General features: G+C 40.3%; 1 protein-coding gene across 1 annotated transcript; it reads left to right on the forward strand.

Annotated features, from left to right (window-relative positions):
- Positions 1 to 13,565: 13,565 nt before the first annotated feature.
- GCK72_011611 (uncharacterized protein) lies at positions 13,566 to 14,486 on the forward strand (the record flags this gene model as incomplete). The annotated part of the gene is made up of 4 exons (XM_053728569.1): positions 13,566 to 13,991; positions 14,048 to 14,143; positions 14,186 to 14,260; positions 14,307 to 14,486. The coding sequence occupies 4 exons, from the start codon at positions 13,566 to 13,568 to the stop codon at positions 14,484 to 14,486; spliced, it is 777 nt and encodes a 258-aa protein (XP_053588146.1).
- Between the last annotated feature and the right edge of the window lie 378 nt (positions 14,487 to 14,864).

Below are 14,864 nucleotides of genomic sequence, written 5' to 3' on the forward strand. Positions count from 1 at the left end.
GCTGTGCGACATAGCGTGGTCCTGCTTTCCTTTATTTTTTCTTGATTATGTATTTCCCCAGCTAAATATCTCAAAATGTTGAAGAGCTAGCAAAAAGTTGTCATATACAAAAATGTAGTCCTTGAAATTCTACACATTTTATCAATTGAAACTTTTTTGATAACTTTTATCCTTAAGGAGATAGAGCGCTTCAAAGATTGGAATGAGGGAGAGAGAGAGCGCAGACGGTTAGCGTGTCTGGTCGTCTGCGCTCTAGCCTCTCAACTTCGAAACGCTGTATCTTCCCAGCGACTATAGGTATCAGAAAACTTCCAACTGATAAAATGTGTAAAATTTTAAGGGCTACAATTTCAAACAACTTTCAACGTTTTTCTGAGCATCCTTTGTTGTAAAACTTTGCTTTCAAATTTTTTCTCCAAAAATCGATTATTTTTGAGTTTTAGGTCATAAAAACATAAGAATGAACAACCCAAAACCTTGCATTTTGAACGTGGGGACTAGTTTTGGGTTTATACATCGCTTTGAAGCTGAGAGGCAGAGCGCAGACGACGAGACACTCTAACCGTCTGCGCGCGCTCTCTCTCTCTCCCACCACTAATCTTTGAAGCGTCGTATCTTCTCAGGGATAAAAGCTATCAAAAAATTTCCGACTAGTAAAATGTGTAAAATTTTAAAGGCTGCATTTTTGTAGTTGACAACTTTTCTATAACATTCTTTATTCTTTAGCTATATCAAGTTTTCCGTTTTCCAGACGCTTTCTCCATCGACTCCACCACTGGTCAACTCAGCACTTCTCAATCGCTTACCAACCCTCTTTACACTCTTCTCCTCACTGTCTCAGATAACGGAATTCCAAAAAGAAGTGATACTGCAGAGGTTACTGTAGTAGTCAAAGGAACCAATCCATCTCCACCGGCTTTCGATCAAAAAGAGTACAAAGCGGTGGTCCCATCGCCAGTACGTGCCGGACAAGTCATCGGAGAGGTCCGGGCGACAGATCCGGATCCAGGAATGGAGGGAATGGTCACTTATAAATTATTGAGAGCGGATAATGAGGATCATCGAAAATTTATGATCAATTCGAAGACTGGTGTGATCTCAGCAATTACTCCATTGACTTTGGAGGATGGACCCATTGAACTATTGATTGAGGCGACGGATAATGGGAAGAATTTGAAGAGAAAAGTGAAGACTAGCATGAAAATTGATATAATTGACTCGAAGACTCTGAAATTCCTGCCACTCCCCACTACAGTATACATTTCGACGGAGAAAGCGGTTGGAAGTGTCATTTTGAGAGTTTCCGCCGTCTCCACCGACAATGAGAATATCAAGTTTAGAGCTTTGCAAGAGAACTCACAGTTTGTGATGGATGGAGACTTGTTGAGGGTGAGTAAGCTATTCTTGAAATATCTCACGATTTTTATGAGATATCAAAATTTTGTCAACGACTAAAATGTAGTTCTTGAAATTCTACACATTTTACTAGTTGAAAGTTTTTTGATAGCTTTCGTCCCTGAGGAGATACAGCGCTTCAAAGTTTAGCGATGAGAAATGGGAGAGAGCGCAGACGGTTAGCGTGTCTGGTCGTCTGCACTCTAACCTCAAAACTTTGAAGCGGTGTATCTCCCCAGCAATTATAGTTATCAAAAAACTTTCAATTGGTAAAACATGTAGAATTTTAAGAACTATCTTCTGGCTTTAAAATTAGAAAAATCAGAATTATTGTGAAGACAAAATTTTCAAAAAAAATTCTTTACAAAAACCGATTATTTTTATTTAAAATGAGAATAAACTATTCAAAATCATTTTTTAAATTGAAACCTACTATGAAATCTAGGAAAATCAGTTGAAAAACGCTGAATGGCCGAGTTTTCGAGCACGTGGCCTAGAAACCTAAAACTAGTCCCCGCTTTTAAAAAAGTAGGTTTTGGGACGTTTTTTTAACGATTTTAAACTATTTTTTAATGAGTTTTTTGTGCTTTTTATTACTTAACTTCAAAAATTATCAAATTTTGGAGGAAAAACTTGAAAGCAAAGTTTCACAACAAAAAATTCCCAGAAAACCAATAAAATTTAAATAAACGTGTAGCTTTTGAAATTCTACACATTTTATCAGTTAGAAGCTTTTTGATAACTATAATCCCTGGGGAGATACACCGTTTCAAAGTTTTGAGGCGAGAGCGCAGACCACCAGACACTCTAACTGTCTGCACTCTCTCCCTCTCACCCCTCTAACTTCCACGCGCTCTAACTCGCCACGTTGCAGAGCTATCAAAAAACTTTTAACTAATAAAATATGTAGAAAAGAAATTTTTTTGAAATTAAAAAATTTCAGGTAGCCAACCACCTCGTCGAAGGAGAATCTGTTCTATCCATCCGTGCAGAGACCGATACCGCCCATGTCGATCATCAACTCAAAGTGATCGTCATGTCTGACAGAGACAAGTATCCCGTATTCCCCCAACTAACATACGATTTCGAAGTCTCCACCGACGGTCATTTTCCACGTGTAGTACACCAATTCAATGCGAAATTAGGCGCCGGACAACTGAGATACACGTTCTTCCCACCGTCTCCTGCACCAAAAGGATTCTATTTGGATGATAAAACTGGAGAACTCTTTGTGACTTCACAATTCACCGAGGCGAATCGAGAAACCACTTTTGTGGTTGTAAGGGCCGTCAATATGCAGGCGAATAAGTTTTATTCGGATGTTGGGGTGAGTGAGCACTGGAAATCTAAAATTATTTTCACTGAAAATTCCAAAAATTTCCGTCATTTTAAGCTAAAAATGAGCCAAAACGGTCAAAAACTGACCTAATTACAGATTTTCGAAATTTTTCGAAATTTTTCGAAAATCCCATCCTTCAGTATCTCGGTCATTTTCGTGGCAAGACCCATGAAACTTATATATTCAGAATCAGCGCGTCAAGACGGTTCAGAAAAGTATAATCATGCCCATGTAGTGTCCCACCACGAGAACTACAGTAATCCATTTGGGGTACTGTAGTTTTCGTGGCGAGACCCAACTCGAACCAAACCATGACGTGATTATACTTTTCTGAAAGCTCTCGACGCGCTAAATTCAAAAATTATAATGAAAATTTGGTTTCGTCAGATCTATACGTTTTTCTTGCAGGTCGCCATCACCCCTGTCTCCACTACCAACCCGACACTTCGATTCCAGCAACCCACTTATAATTTTGAAGTTTATGAGAGTCTCGGAAAAGGAGAAGCCGTTGGAACTATTTCTGTGGTAAGTAAATTGAAAATTAGAAAAAAATTGTAAAAATCAAGAAATTTGAGAATTTTGAAAAAAATTCAGTAGAAAACTACAGTAATCCTTGTATATTGTAAGCCCTGTTTATTTTTAATGGGATATTTAATTTTTAGCAATTATTTTTAGCTAAAAATAATTGAAATTGGTTGTAAACTAAACGAGTTGCAGATTCTCGAAAAATTTCAAAACTTTTCGAATATCCCATACTACATTATCTCAGTCAGTTTCGTGGCAAGACCCATGAAACTTACATATTCAGAATCAGCGCGTCAAGACGGTTCGGAAAAGTATAATCATGCCTATATTCGCTGAAATTCGAAAAATGGGTCCTAAAACGACGCATAGCCCAAAAAATCAAAATAGGCCATGATTATACTCATTCAAAGCGTCTTGACATGCTGAATCCAAAAATAAAAATGAAATTTCATATGGATTAGAACTGAGCTCATTTTGTGGCAATATCGAATTTCGAAAAATTTCGAAAAGTTTCGAAAATCCATTACTTTACCAACTTTCAACATTTTGCACTGATTTTTAGCTCAAAATGCTCCAAATTTTTTGAATTTTCAAAACATTTTGCAGACCGGCTCCGCGCCCTCTACCCGCCAACTCTCCATCTCCCCATCCGACTCGTTCCTTGGCATCCATCAAAACGGAACTCTGTTTCTAGCCGAGACAGTTGACGCAGAGGAACTCGAAGATTCACTGAATCAAGAATTCACTGTGACAGCGACAGACGGCACGGAGTCAGCGAGATGTCGTGTGCAGATAGCAATTCGAGATGTGAACGAATTCCAGCCGGAATTTGATGAAGATGACGTGGAAATGTCGATGGAACGAGGAGATAGTAATCCGGGAACACGAATCGGACGGATTCAGGCACACGATCGGGATGTGAGTGAGAAGAATCGGTTGACGTATCGAATCGTCGGAGGGTCCGGACGGAAGTTGGTGTTCATTCAAGAGGATGGCACAATTATTGTCGGAGATGAGAGAATTCCCGATGAGATGGACGAATTTGACTTGATTGTAGAGGCAGTGGACAGGAATGGGAATCATGTGAGTTAGACAAAAGTTGTCAACTAGAAAAATGTAGCCCTTGAAATTCTACACATTTTATTAGTTGAAAGTTTTTTAATAGCTCTGCAACGTAGTGAGTTAGAACGCGTCGAAGTTGGAGGAGTGAGAGAGTGTGAGAGCGCAGACGGTTAGCGTGTCTGGTCGTCTGCGCTCTAACCCTGAAACTTTAAAGCTATGTATCTCCTTAGAGATTATAGTTATCAAAAAACTTCCAATTGGGAAAGTATGTAGAATTTCAAGGGCTTCATTTTGATAAAACTTGTATTATTTTTCTGAGCATTTTTTGTTGTGAAATTTCGCTTTCAAATCTTCCCTCCAATTTTTTTTTTGAATTTTATATCATAAAAAGTACCAAAAAACTCGTTTAAAACTGGTACAAAACCAAAAGAACGACTCGAAACCTAGAATTTTGAAGACGGGGACTAGTTTTGGGTTTCTAGGCCACGTGCTCGAAAACTCGGCCATGGGTTTTTTCAGCCAATCTCACTATAAACTTTTTTCACTGGAAATTCTAATAATTCCGGTTATTTTATGGTAAAATTGAGCCAAAACGGTCAAAAACTGACCAAGTTACTGGTTTTCGAAAATTTTCGAAAATACTGCTCCTACGGTATTTCAGTCAGTTTCGTGGCAAGACCCATGAAACTTACATATTCAGAATCAGCGCGCCAAGACGGTTCGGAAAAATATAATCATGCCTATATTCGCTAAAATTCGAAAAATCGGTCCAACGAGGCGCATGGCCCAAAAAATCTATAATATCAAAATAGGCCATGATTATACTTATTCGAGCCGTCGTGACGAGCTGAATTCAAAAATATGAATAAAACTTTATATGGATCAAAACTGAGCTCATTTTGTGGCAATATCGAATTTCAAAAACTTTCGAAAACTTTTGAAAATCCATAACTCTGCGAATTCCCTACCAAAACCAATGATTTTTAGCTTAAATTGACCATCGTAACGTGAATTTTTTCTTCTTCCAGGACTCCACGCACGTCATTGTCTACATCGACGGAGAATCTTCTGAATCCGCGACGTCTTCTTCAGAATCCTCAGACCGCCCGTTATTTCTCGACGAACCTCTTATCTGGAATGTTACAGAGGGCACGACGGAGAGTTTCCCACTACGAACCTCCGGGGGCCAATCCGTCCACTTCAAAATAATCGGAGGCGATGATAATGGACATTTTGACATTGTCCATTTGCCAGGAGGCACCGCCCATCTTAGAATCGTCTCCGAATTGGACAAACAGCTACAGTATACCCTCCAAATTGAGGCGAGAGACGAGGAGACACAGGCGACGAGTGTAGCAGAGGTTACTGTAGTTGTCGTAGGATCAGATGGAGGATCTGGACCAAAATTCACAAAAGACGAGTATTCTGGAAGTATCCCAGTGGATATCCCCATCGGATTCCCCATTGTTACCATTGAAGCCATGGATCCAGATAATGACGTCGTGGAATACTCACTTCAAGGAGAGCCGTGTGACACTCAATTCCAGATTGACCCAAAAACTGGAAAAGTGTCTTATAAAGTGCCAAAAGACCAACGGACTGATGGAAATGTGGTGTGTGTTGTGGTGGCAAGCGACAGAAGGCATAGTACCGACACTACGTTGAGATTGGAAGTGCAGCCTGGAAAGACAAAGTAAGTAATAGAAAATTCTAAAAATTTGGAAGATTTTAAGCTAAAATTTACCAAAATCGAGCAAAAATTGACAAAGTTACAGATTTTCGAATCTTTTCGAAAATCCCAGACTCTCACTAATCCTTTTCTATCCGTTTTTCGAAAATTTTCGAAAAGTTTCGAAATTCTGTAACTTTCTCATTTTCAACCCAAAATTTACAAATTTTAGCTTAAAATGATCAGCAAATAGTCATCTATTTAACAAAATAAAAATTTTATTTTTCCAGACCCCCTACACCAAACCACGCCCCCACCTTCTCCGCTCCCGAATACCTCTTCACCGTATCTCAAAACGCAACAGAACTCGGCGTCGTCGAGGCATCCGACACCGACAACGACCCAATCACCTACTCCATCGAACCCACCGAGTACCGTAATCTTTTCCACGTGGACTCCACAGGACGGATTACTGTACTGGGAGGCCTGGAGCAACCAAGATACAGTTTTTTGGTCGTGGCAGAGGATAGAGGGGACCCAATGATGTCATCGTTTGTCAATGTCAAGGTTACTGTAGTTTTGGCCGAGGAGCAAGTGGACAATGAAGTGACGATAGGGACGAAGGCACCGGCTACACAGGCTCCGCCCCCTCAATTCGAATTTTCTCAAAACGTGTACTCATGGCGTGTGCTGGCTGGTCTTCCAGTGGGGACCATCGTTGGTACCATAAAATCGAATGGGCTCAAGACAGATGACATCGAGTACACCTTCATATCAGGAGACCATTTATCGATTGATTCGGAGGGACGTGTGGCGGTGATGAAGCCGTTTGAAAAGACGGTTAATGATGTGGTGATTGCGACGAGGAGGGGTGGTGAGATATTGGCGGAGACAAGGGTGTTTGTGGGGGTAGAAGGAGGAGTGGGGACAACATTGGTACCTACAGTAACCCAAGGGACAGAGCTTCCTAGGACAGCGGTACCTACAGTAACCCAGGAGTCCAATCCACCAACCATACCGACCTTGTCACCACCATCCGCTGCTCGTGAGACTCCTGAACCTACAGTAACCCAACCATCACCAACCTTACCAACAGATCCTCCAAGGACAGTGGCACCGACATTGCTGCCGACGGAAGATTTCGAGGAGTCTGAGACTACAGTAACCCAGACACCGACCTTGGCCCCAGCGACTTCTGCTCCTGAGACCCCAGCACCTACAGTAACCCAGGAGCCACGAACCCTGGCCCCTCTCGACCTCCCGACCCAAGCCGTCACCGCCCGTATAGTCCCCCTTGGGTTACCTACAGAATCCACAACTTTTACCTTCAATTCCCCATTCTACACGGCCTATTCCCTAGAAGGAAACTACAAATCGGGTATTGAGTTGGAGATTAAGCCGCCGTTAGGTACTACCGGCCAGGATCATGGCGTCAAGTACTCCATCGAGGACACCACCTCCCACCTGCCATTCTTCTTGACGCCAGACGGAAAACTTATAATGTTCGAAGCGGATCGGGAGCGCCACGACTCGTATCTCTTCACTATTATTGCCAAGACCGATACCAACAACCAAATAGCCAGAGCCCGGCTGAATGTGACAATCCTAGATGTCAATGACAACTACCCGCAATTCCAGAAGCATCCGGAGACGATCGGTATCCTAAGATCTATGTATGTAGGGAGTCCGGTGTATCAGATGAGAGCGGACGATGCCGATGAGAATAGTGAAGTGACTTACAGTATAGAACCCAAGGATTTCTTCTCGATTGACGCCAGGGAAGGCTTGATAAGGGTAAATGGAGATCTTAGGGATGCTCCAGCGTACCAGGAACTGAAGGTGACCGCCCAGGATTCTGGAAAACCGCCCCTAAAATCAGAGACGTTTGTACACATTCAACTTTTCCAAGATTCCACGCCCAAGTTCCCTAAAGATCTTAACCTCCAACAGATTACTGTAACCACTCAAATGACACCTGGAACAGAGATCCGACAAGTCGTGGCAGGGCCTACTGTATCTGGGAGAGAAGAGCCGATAGTCTATCGATTGGTGGATACGGTAAACGGGTTGTTTGAAGTGAGAAGTGATGGAACTCTGGTGTTGACAAGACGGCCGTTGGATAATGAAGCGAATCGGGTGCATGAGCTGAATGTGACTGCGGAGAATAGCAAGGGAAGGGATTGGACAGTGGTGAGTCATTCAAAAAAGTAGTCAACTAGTAAAATGTGGCCCTTGAAATTCTACACATTTTGTTAGTTGAAAGTTTTTCGATAGCTACAGTAAGTCAAGAGATACAACGCGTCAAAGTTGAGGAGTAAGAGAAAGAGATAGAGGGGGATGGTGCAGACGGTTAGCGTGTCTGGTAGTCTGCGCTCTCGCCTCAAAACTTTAAAGCGCTGTATCTTCCCAGGAATTATGAATATCGAACATTTTCCAATTGGTAAAATATGTAAAATTTCAAGAGCTACAATTTCATTCCACTTTTATTGTTCTTTCAGCTCCCAATCTTCGCCGAAGGCCGTCTATCATCTGGCACCCCGTCTCCAACCAATTCCCAATCCTGCGAATTCACCCAAAAAGTGTATCGTGCTCAAGTGAAAGAGAACTCCAACCCCCATGAAGCAGTGATCCGTGTCCAGGCGGGATGTCAAAACGGACAAAAGTTTAGATACGCATTCCACACGCAGTCTAGTGAGTTTAGCTAATTAATTAGGGAAACGAATTATCTTAATTACAGAAGAATTTGAAATTGACTCGCAAAGTGGTCAAATCTACACGAGTGCTCCGTTGGATAGAGAGAAGAAGAGTAGTTACATTCTGACTGTCAATGTGATTGAGCAGAATCGAATGATGGCTAAAAGACAGAGTGATGCACTTGTTGAACGTAGGTTTTATGTTTTATGGATAGATTACTGTTTGCTGATCATTTTAAGCTAAAGTTCGTAAAATTTGGATTAAAAATAAGAAAGTTAGAGAATTTCGAAAATTTTCGAAAAATCAGTTTTCAATAAACCGACCGGATTTCTACCAAATTTGATCTGAGCGCATTTTCATTTACATATTTGAATTCAGCATCTCAAGGCGGTTCAAATGAGTATAATCATGACTATATTTTGAGATTTCTGAAAATTGGGTCTCACCACGACTTTAAAGGCGCATACAATAGGTAAATAACCACTTTGATCCAAAGTGTGTCATGATTATACTTATTTGAAAGGTCTCGTCACGCTGAATTCAAATCTAGTATTGAAAATTGACTTGGAGCAGAACTGATAGAGTTATGGTAGTTTCAAGTTTTCGAGAATTTTCGAAAATCTTCGAAAATCCATAACTTTTTCAGTTTTTGAGGGATTTTCCTGTTTTTAGGCTCAAAATACTCGATTTTCTTAAATTTATCTTTTTTTAGAATCCGCCTCAAAACTCTCCCCCTGGCAAACTATCGTGGTGGTTACTGTACTCGATGACAACGACAATGCCCCCGTTTTCCTCCATCTGTTGAGTGATTCCACGTTGGCGGGTGTTGTAGATCAAAACGCAAACGTGATGACTCCAGTGACACATCTACAAGCAAGGGATCTCGACGTGACACCAGCGAATTTGAAGTTTGGATTAGAGGGCGATGGCGTAGATCACTTTTTGATAAACTCCACAAATGGACTCATCCAATTGGGACGGTCTTTGGAGAAATCTCAAATTTCACATTTCGAACTGCAAGCTACAGTAACCGACGGACGGCATACTGTACACGTGCCACTCAATATCTACGTGTTGTCAGTTGACACTAACGTCGTACAACTCACCAAAGACACACCTCAATCGGATATCGATCCGAATGACGTGGAGCAGAAATTGACAAAGATTTTGGGTCTCGACACGAGAATACTGGTCGCCCAACCGTTTGTAGGGGATGATGGAAAGACTGATATGAAGAAGAGCCACGTGTTCGTCTACAGTATGGATAATTCGAAACCGATTGGAAGAGATGAACTAAGACGTCTTCTGACCGCCCATTCCGATGATTTGTATCCGATGCAGATATCCTCGGTATCTCTTCTATCCACTGGAAATACGGGAACACAGACGTTGCTTACTGTAATTCTGTTGGTTGTACTTGTCGCATTGCTCCTATTCATATGTGCCCTGATAATGCTTTGTGCGAAGCGGTAAGCTTTTTCGAATTGTGAAACCCAAAAAGATCAGGTTTTTAGCTTTAAAATAAGCCTAAATTAAAAAAATTGTCATTGAAATTGAATAAGTTACACATTTTCAAAGTTTTTCGAAAATTTTCGAAAAACTCGAAAAATTCAAAGTAATTGAAACTACCATAGGCGGATTCTGGAATATTTTTATATTTTTATTATTTTTAGAGATAGATTAAAAGAAATGAAGTGTTTTGAGCAGGAGAACATGAAAATCCGTCGAAAACTAAATAAGTTATGGATTTTCGAAAATGTTCGAAAATTTCGAAAAGTTTAAGTTGACGTATCTCTATGAGTTTTGGCCCAATTTTAGATTCAACTACATTTTTGAATTCAGCGTGACGAAACCTTCCAAATAAATATAATCATGACACACTTTGGGTGAAATATGAAAAAGGAGTTTTTAGCTACCGTATGCTCCTTTAAAGTCGTGATGAGACCCAAAAATCTCAAATTAATTGGTTTCTTGCCATGATTATACTCATTCGAACCGTTTTGGCGTGCTGAGTTCAAAAAACTTGATGAATACAAAGTCTGTAGAATACTTATCGATTTATGACGGTTTTAGTGGATTAAAAAAAGATTTTTTTTGAAAATGTTTGTTTTTTCGATAAATTTTCTTCCAAAACAATATTCCTTGCGATTGTTGAATTCAGCGTGACAAGAGCTTTCAAATGAGTATAATCATGACACACTTTGGACGAGATTGGTTATTTACCTACTCTATGCGCTTTTAAAGTCGTGGTGAGACCCAATTTTCAGAAATCTCAGAATATAGGCATGATTATACTCATTCAAACCGCCTTGACGCGCTTATTTCAAATATGTCTATGAAAACAAGCTCAGAGCAAATTTGGCGGAAATCCTGTCAAATGTTTTTTTTCGAAAATTTTCGAAATTCCATAACTTTCTTATTTTCTACCCAAATTTTACGAATTTTAGCTTATAATGATCAGCAAGTTCTAATCTTTCTATAAAACACCCCAACTCTTTATTTTCAGCCGCGCCCGCAACACATCTGGCGTCATGGAAGGTGCTTACATGATAAATTCGGTGGGAAGTGGTCCACGGCCTTATGACGTCGAGAATATCACTCGGGCCACTGCTCAGACAGTACTATCCGGAAGACCGTTGCCAGATCCACAAGAACATCGGTAAGAAATTGGGGGACTAGAATTCTCAGGAGTAAAAAGTTCGGCCACCAAACTAAACAAATTATTTCAGCATCGATATGCCATCAGACAATACTGATATTGCATTGGAGCGTGACGACACTACCAGAGAGTTCTCGAATAGTGTCCGGGAGAGACCATCGCTTATCCAGAGTGCTATTCAGAGACAAAATGTGAGTTATTTGGGTCCCGTCACGAAAATTACAGTACCCCTTTGATTCCAGATCCACACAATCCACCCACCAAGTGCCAATGACGACAACGAGCTAAAGAAATTTTAATTAGTTAATTAATAATATATTTTCCCGCCAATTCATTCCTTTCACCCAACGGGTAACCCCCTTATCTGACCTACCGTATCCCCGTCTTTCTCATATTTTAAAATGTTAATAAGTGCTCATTGGTAATTTGTAATAATGATATAGAAATTATCCCTGTAATTAGAGTGCCGGTGCTAAATTAGTTAATTAATAAATTATTAATTTCATTTAAATTGCTTTTTTTGAAATACAAAGTTTCTTAATTTTCCCCCTTTTTCGGGAGTTTTTAGAGCAAACAGATGATAAGGAGGAGTCAGTGATAGCGGAAGTTTTGTGCTTCAATTTAGGCTGAAAATCAGTTTTTAAAATTTTAAAATGAGGAAGTTATAGATTTTCGAAACATTTTCCATTTTATGGAACATCTGAAAACCGTCTGCTGCCTTTTTCAGATTCACTCCAAATTCAATTTCAGTTGAATGAGGGAGCATAAATGACGTTTTCAGATATAATAAGTTTTTCACCGGTTTTCAAACAAACCGACTCACTGATACGGTTTTTCTGTGGTAGCAGTAGGTTATACTTAGAGTAGACCCGATTCCAAACATGCTAGTAAGGACTTTTAAAACCGTTTCAAAGGTTTGGTCAAATATCTGAGAGATTTCAAATGATCGTTCCTATACACTTTTCTTGTAAATAAAAGTAGCAACAAAAAGAAATTGAAAAAACTTATATTTATTTGAAACATTTTATCGGTGGAATAGATGGAGGAACTTTAGAAGACTATAAATAACATTTTTGACCAGTTTGAGCCATTTAAATTCTGCTATGTTCTCAACTAAATTTCTATCAAATCTAATTACCTTTCCAAATTATCGTCGCCTTATTGATTTTCATATCGACACGTCACTCCACTTCACATTCAATTATTGTTACATATGTTGGGTTAAGGGAGCAAACAAATGACATTTTTATAGATAAGAAGTAACTTATCACAAATTCGGTAGGGGGAAGTATGAAATGTCTTCATTTTCCACCCGGTTTCAAGCGAACCGACTCAGTGATACATTGTTTAATTTAGAGACGATTCCAGAAAGTTTTGTTCGGTATTACCCATCCGCCGGTAGCTGACCGCTCGCTAAAAGTTCGGTCGCAGAGTGGGTCTCGTTGCGAAATTTTGATTTACGGTGACTCTCTACCATAGTTGTACGGAATGCCATTTTCCGAAAAACCGGAATACGGAATCCGGAACCGGAATGAAAATTTTCATTTTCCGGAATCCGGAACCGGAACCGGAATGTCAAAAAAAACCCGGAATTCCGGAATCCGGAATTTCCGGAATCCGGATTCCGGACAACTATGCTCTCTACCGTACTTTAGTCATTAAAAAGTTTTTTACTACGGTAGTCGCCACGAGACCCACTCCCCATCCCCGGGCCGAACTTTGAGCGAGTGGTCAGCCACCGGCGGATGAGTAATATTATAAATTCACAACACTGCGCCGCATGGCTTTAAAGGCGCATCTAATTTATCCGAAATTTCGCGGAGTGGTCTCGTAGTTGAAAAAGACCAAATACCGTATTTTCGAGCTTTGCAGGTCTAAAAATAAATGGAAATAATGTTTTTCGCTTCAAGACCATTTCGAACCAATTAGATGCGCCTTTAAAGCCCCATGCGGCGCAGTGTCGTGAATTTATAATACCTTTCCTGAATTATCATCAAAATTATACTCCACATGCAATTACCGTTACATATGTTTTTTTGAAGTAGCAAACAAATTACGTGTTTAGAGATAATAAGTAATTCATCATAGATAAACTCGGTTGGGTAGTATGAAATGTCTTTATTTCCAGAAAATTGTTTTAATAACGTCCTTTCTCAAATAACGTCCGATTGACAACGCTTCCACGTAATATACTATTGCTTGCAGAAATACAACAGTCGGATATGAAACCTCATCTAAAAGTGACTCCAAATGATCTCTTACTTACGTTGACTGGTACAATCGGCGGTGCTTTCACCGCATATATAACACTCAAGAACACGTCATCGAAACCAGTATGCTTCGTAGTGAGAACGACGGATCAAGAAAATTGTATTGTTGATCCGTACTCTGGACTCCTTAGACAGGGAGAATCACAGCGAATCACAGTGATGATGCCACCATTTGAAAAAATCCCACCAGCTGCTAAGTTCATGGTTCGATCATGCAAGACAAGTTCATGGTTTATTCCTGCCGGAGATATTCAAGATTTTGAGTCGATTTTTAAGAATGCCGATCCATCAAAGATTTGCTGCAACTTTTTTATGGCGGCGTTTATAGCAATAAAGAAGCCATCATCTGAAACCGTGGAGGTTATTCGTTTGCGTCAGGTATGTTCACTTTGAACGTGATTTGTAGGCAAACAGTCAAACAAGACACATTTTAGGAGATGACAGAAGCACGTCGAGACCTCAACGAGGCTCATGGAGAGATTGGAGAAAGTCGTGCGACCCACTCGAACGACGTAAACAACATCCATCAGGTGAGTGCTGCGTTAATCCTGAAAATCAACGAATCATTTTAGGAGTTGACAGAAGCACGTCAAAAGATTGAAGAAAATCATTGGTCCCACTTGAAAACCGTAAAAGAGATCCATCAGGTGAGGGCTGCGTTGACAGAAATCCTGGAAATCCAAAACATTTTAGGAGATGACAGAAGCACGTCGAGAGCTCATTGAGGCTCGTAGAGAGATTGAAGAAAGTCGTGTTGCTCACTCGCAGGCAAGATTCCAATGCGAAATTTGTTTGGAAGAATTCACAGACGTTGCCGGAAACCGTGCCCTAAAGGTTTTACGTGAGTTTTTAACAGGACTTGTGAAATCTTGAAAAATTGTATACAGTACTGTCCATAAAGAATGCAAATTGGAACTTCATGTGATTTTCAGGTTGCGGGCGTGAGTTTTTAAAATGTGATTTGAGGATTTGTAAGATGTGGAAAAATGATATACAGTACGGCACTCAATCTGCGGGCACACAATCTGCTCCACACAATCTGCTTGCACACAATCTGCGGGCACACAATCTGCTCCAGTTGTGTTAACTCTCTGAAACAGAACAACAGTGTGACCTGTCCATTCTGCAGAGTCGTCACCACCAACCTCATCGAGATATATAACAATTATATTATTCTCGGAGACAACCACTAAGATGTCTCTATCTATGTATTTACATCTCTGCTTTGTACTCCTTTTTTCTAATTCTGTG

The sequence above is a fragment of the Caenorhabditis remanei genome, chromosome III (assembly GCF_010183535.1).
Source record: "Caenorhabditis remanei strain PX506 chromosome III, whole genome shotgun sequence".
Lineage (NCBI taxonomy): Eukaryota > Metazoa > Nematoda > Chromadorea > Rhabditida > Rhabditidae > Caenorhabditis > Caenorhabditis remanei.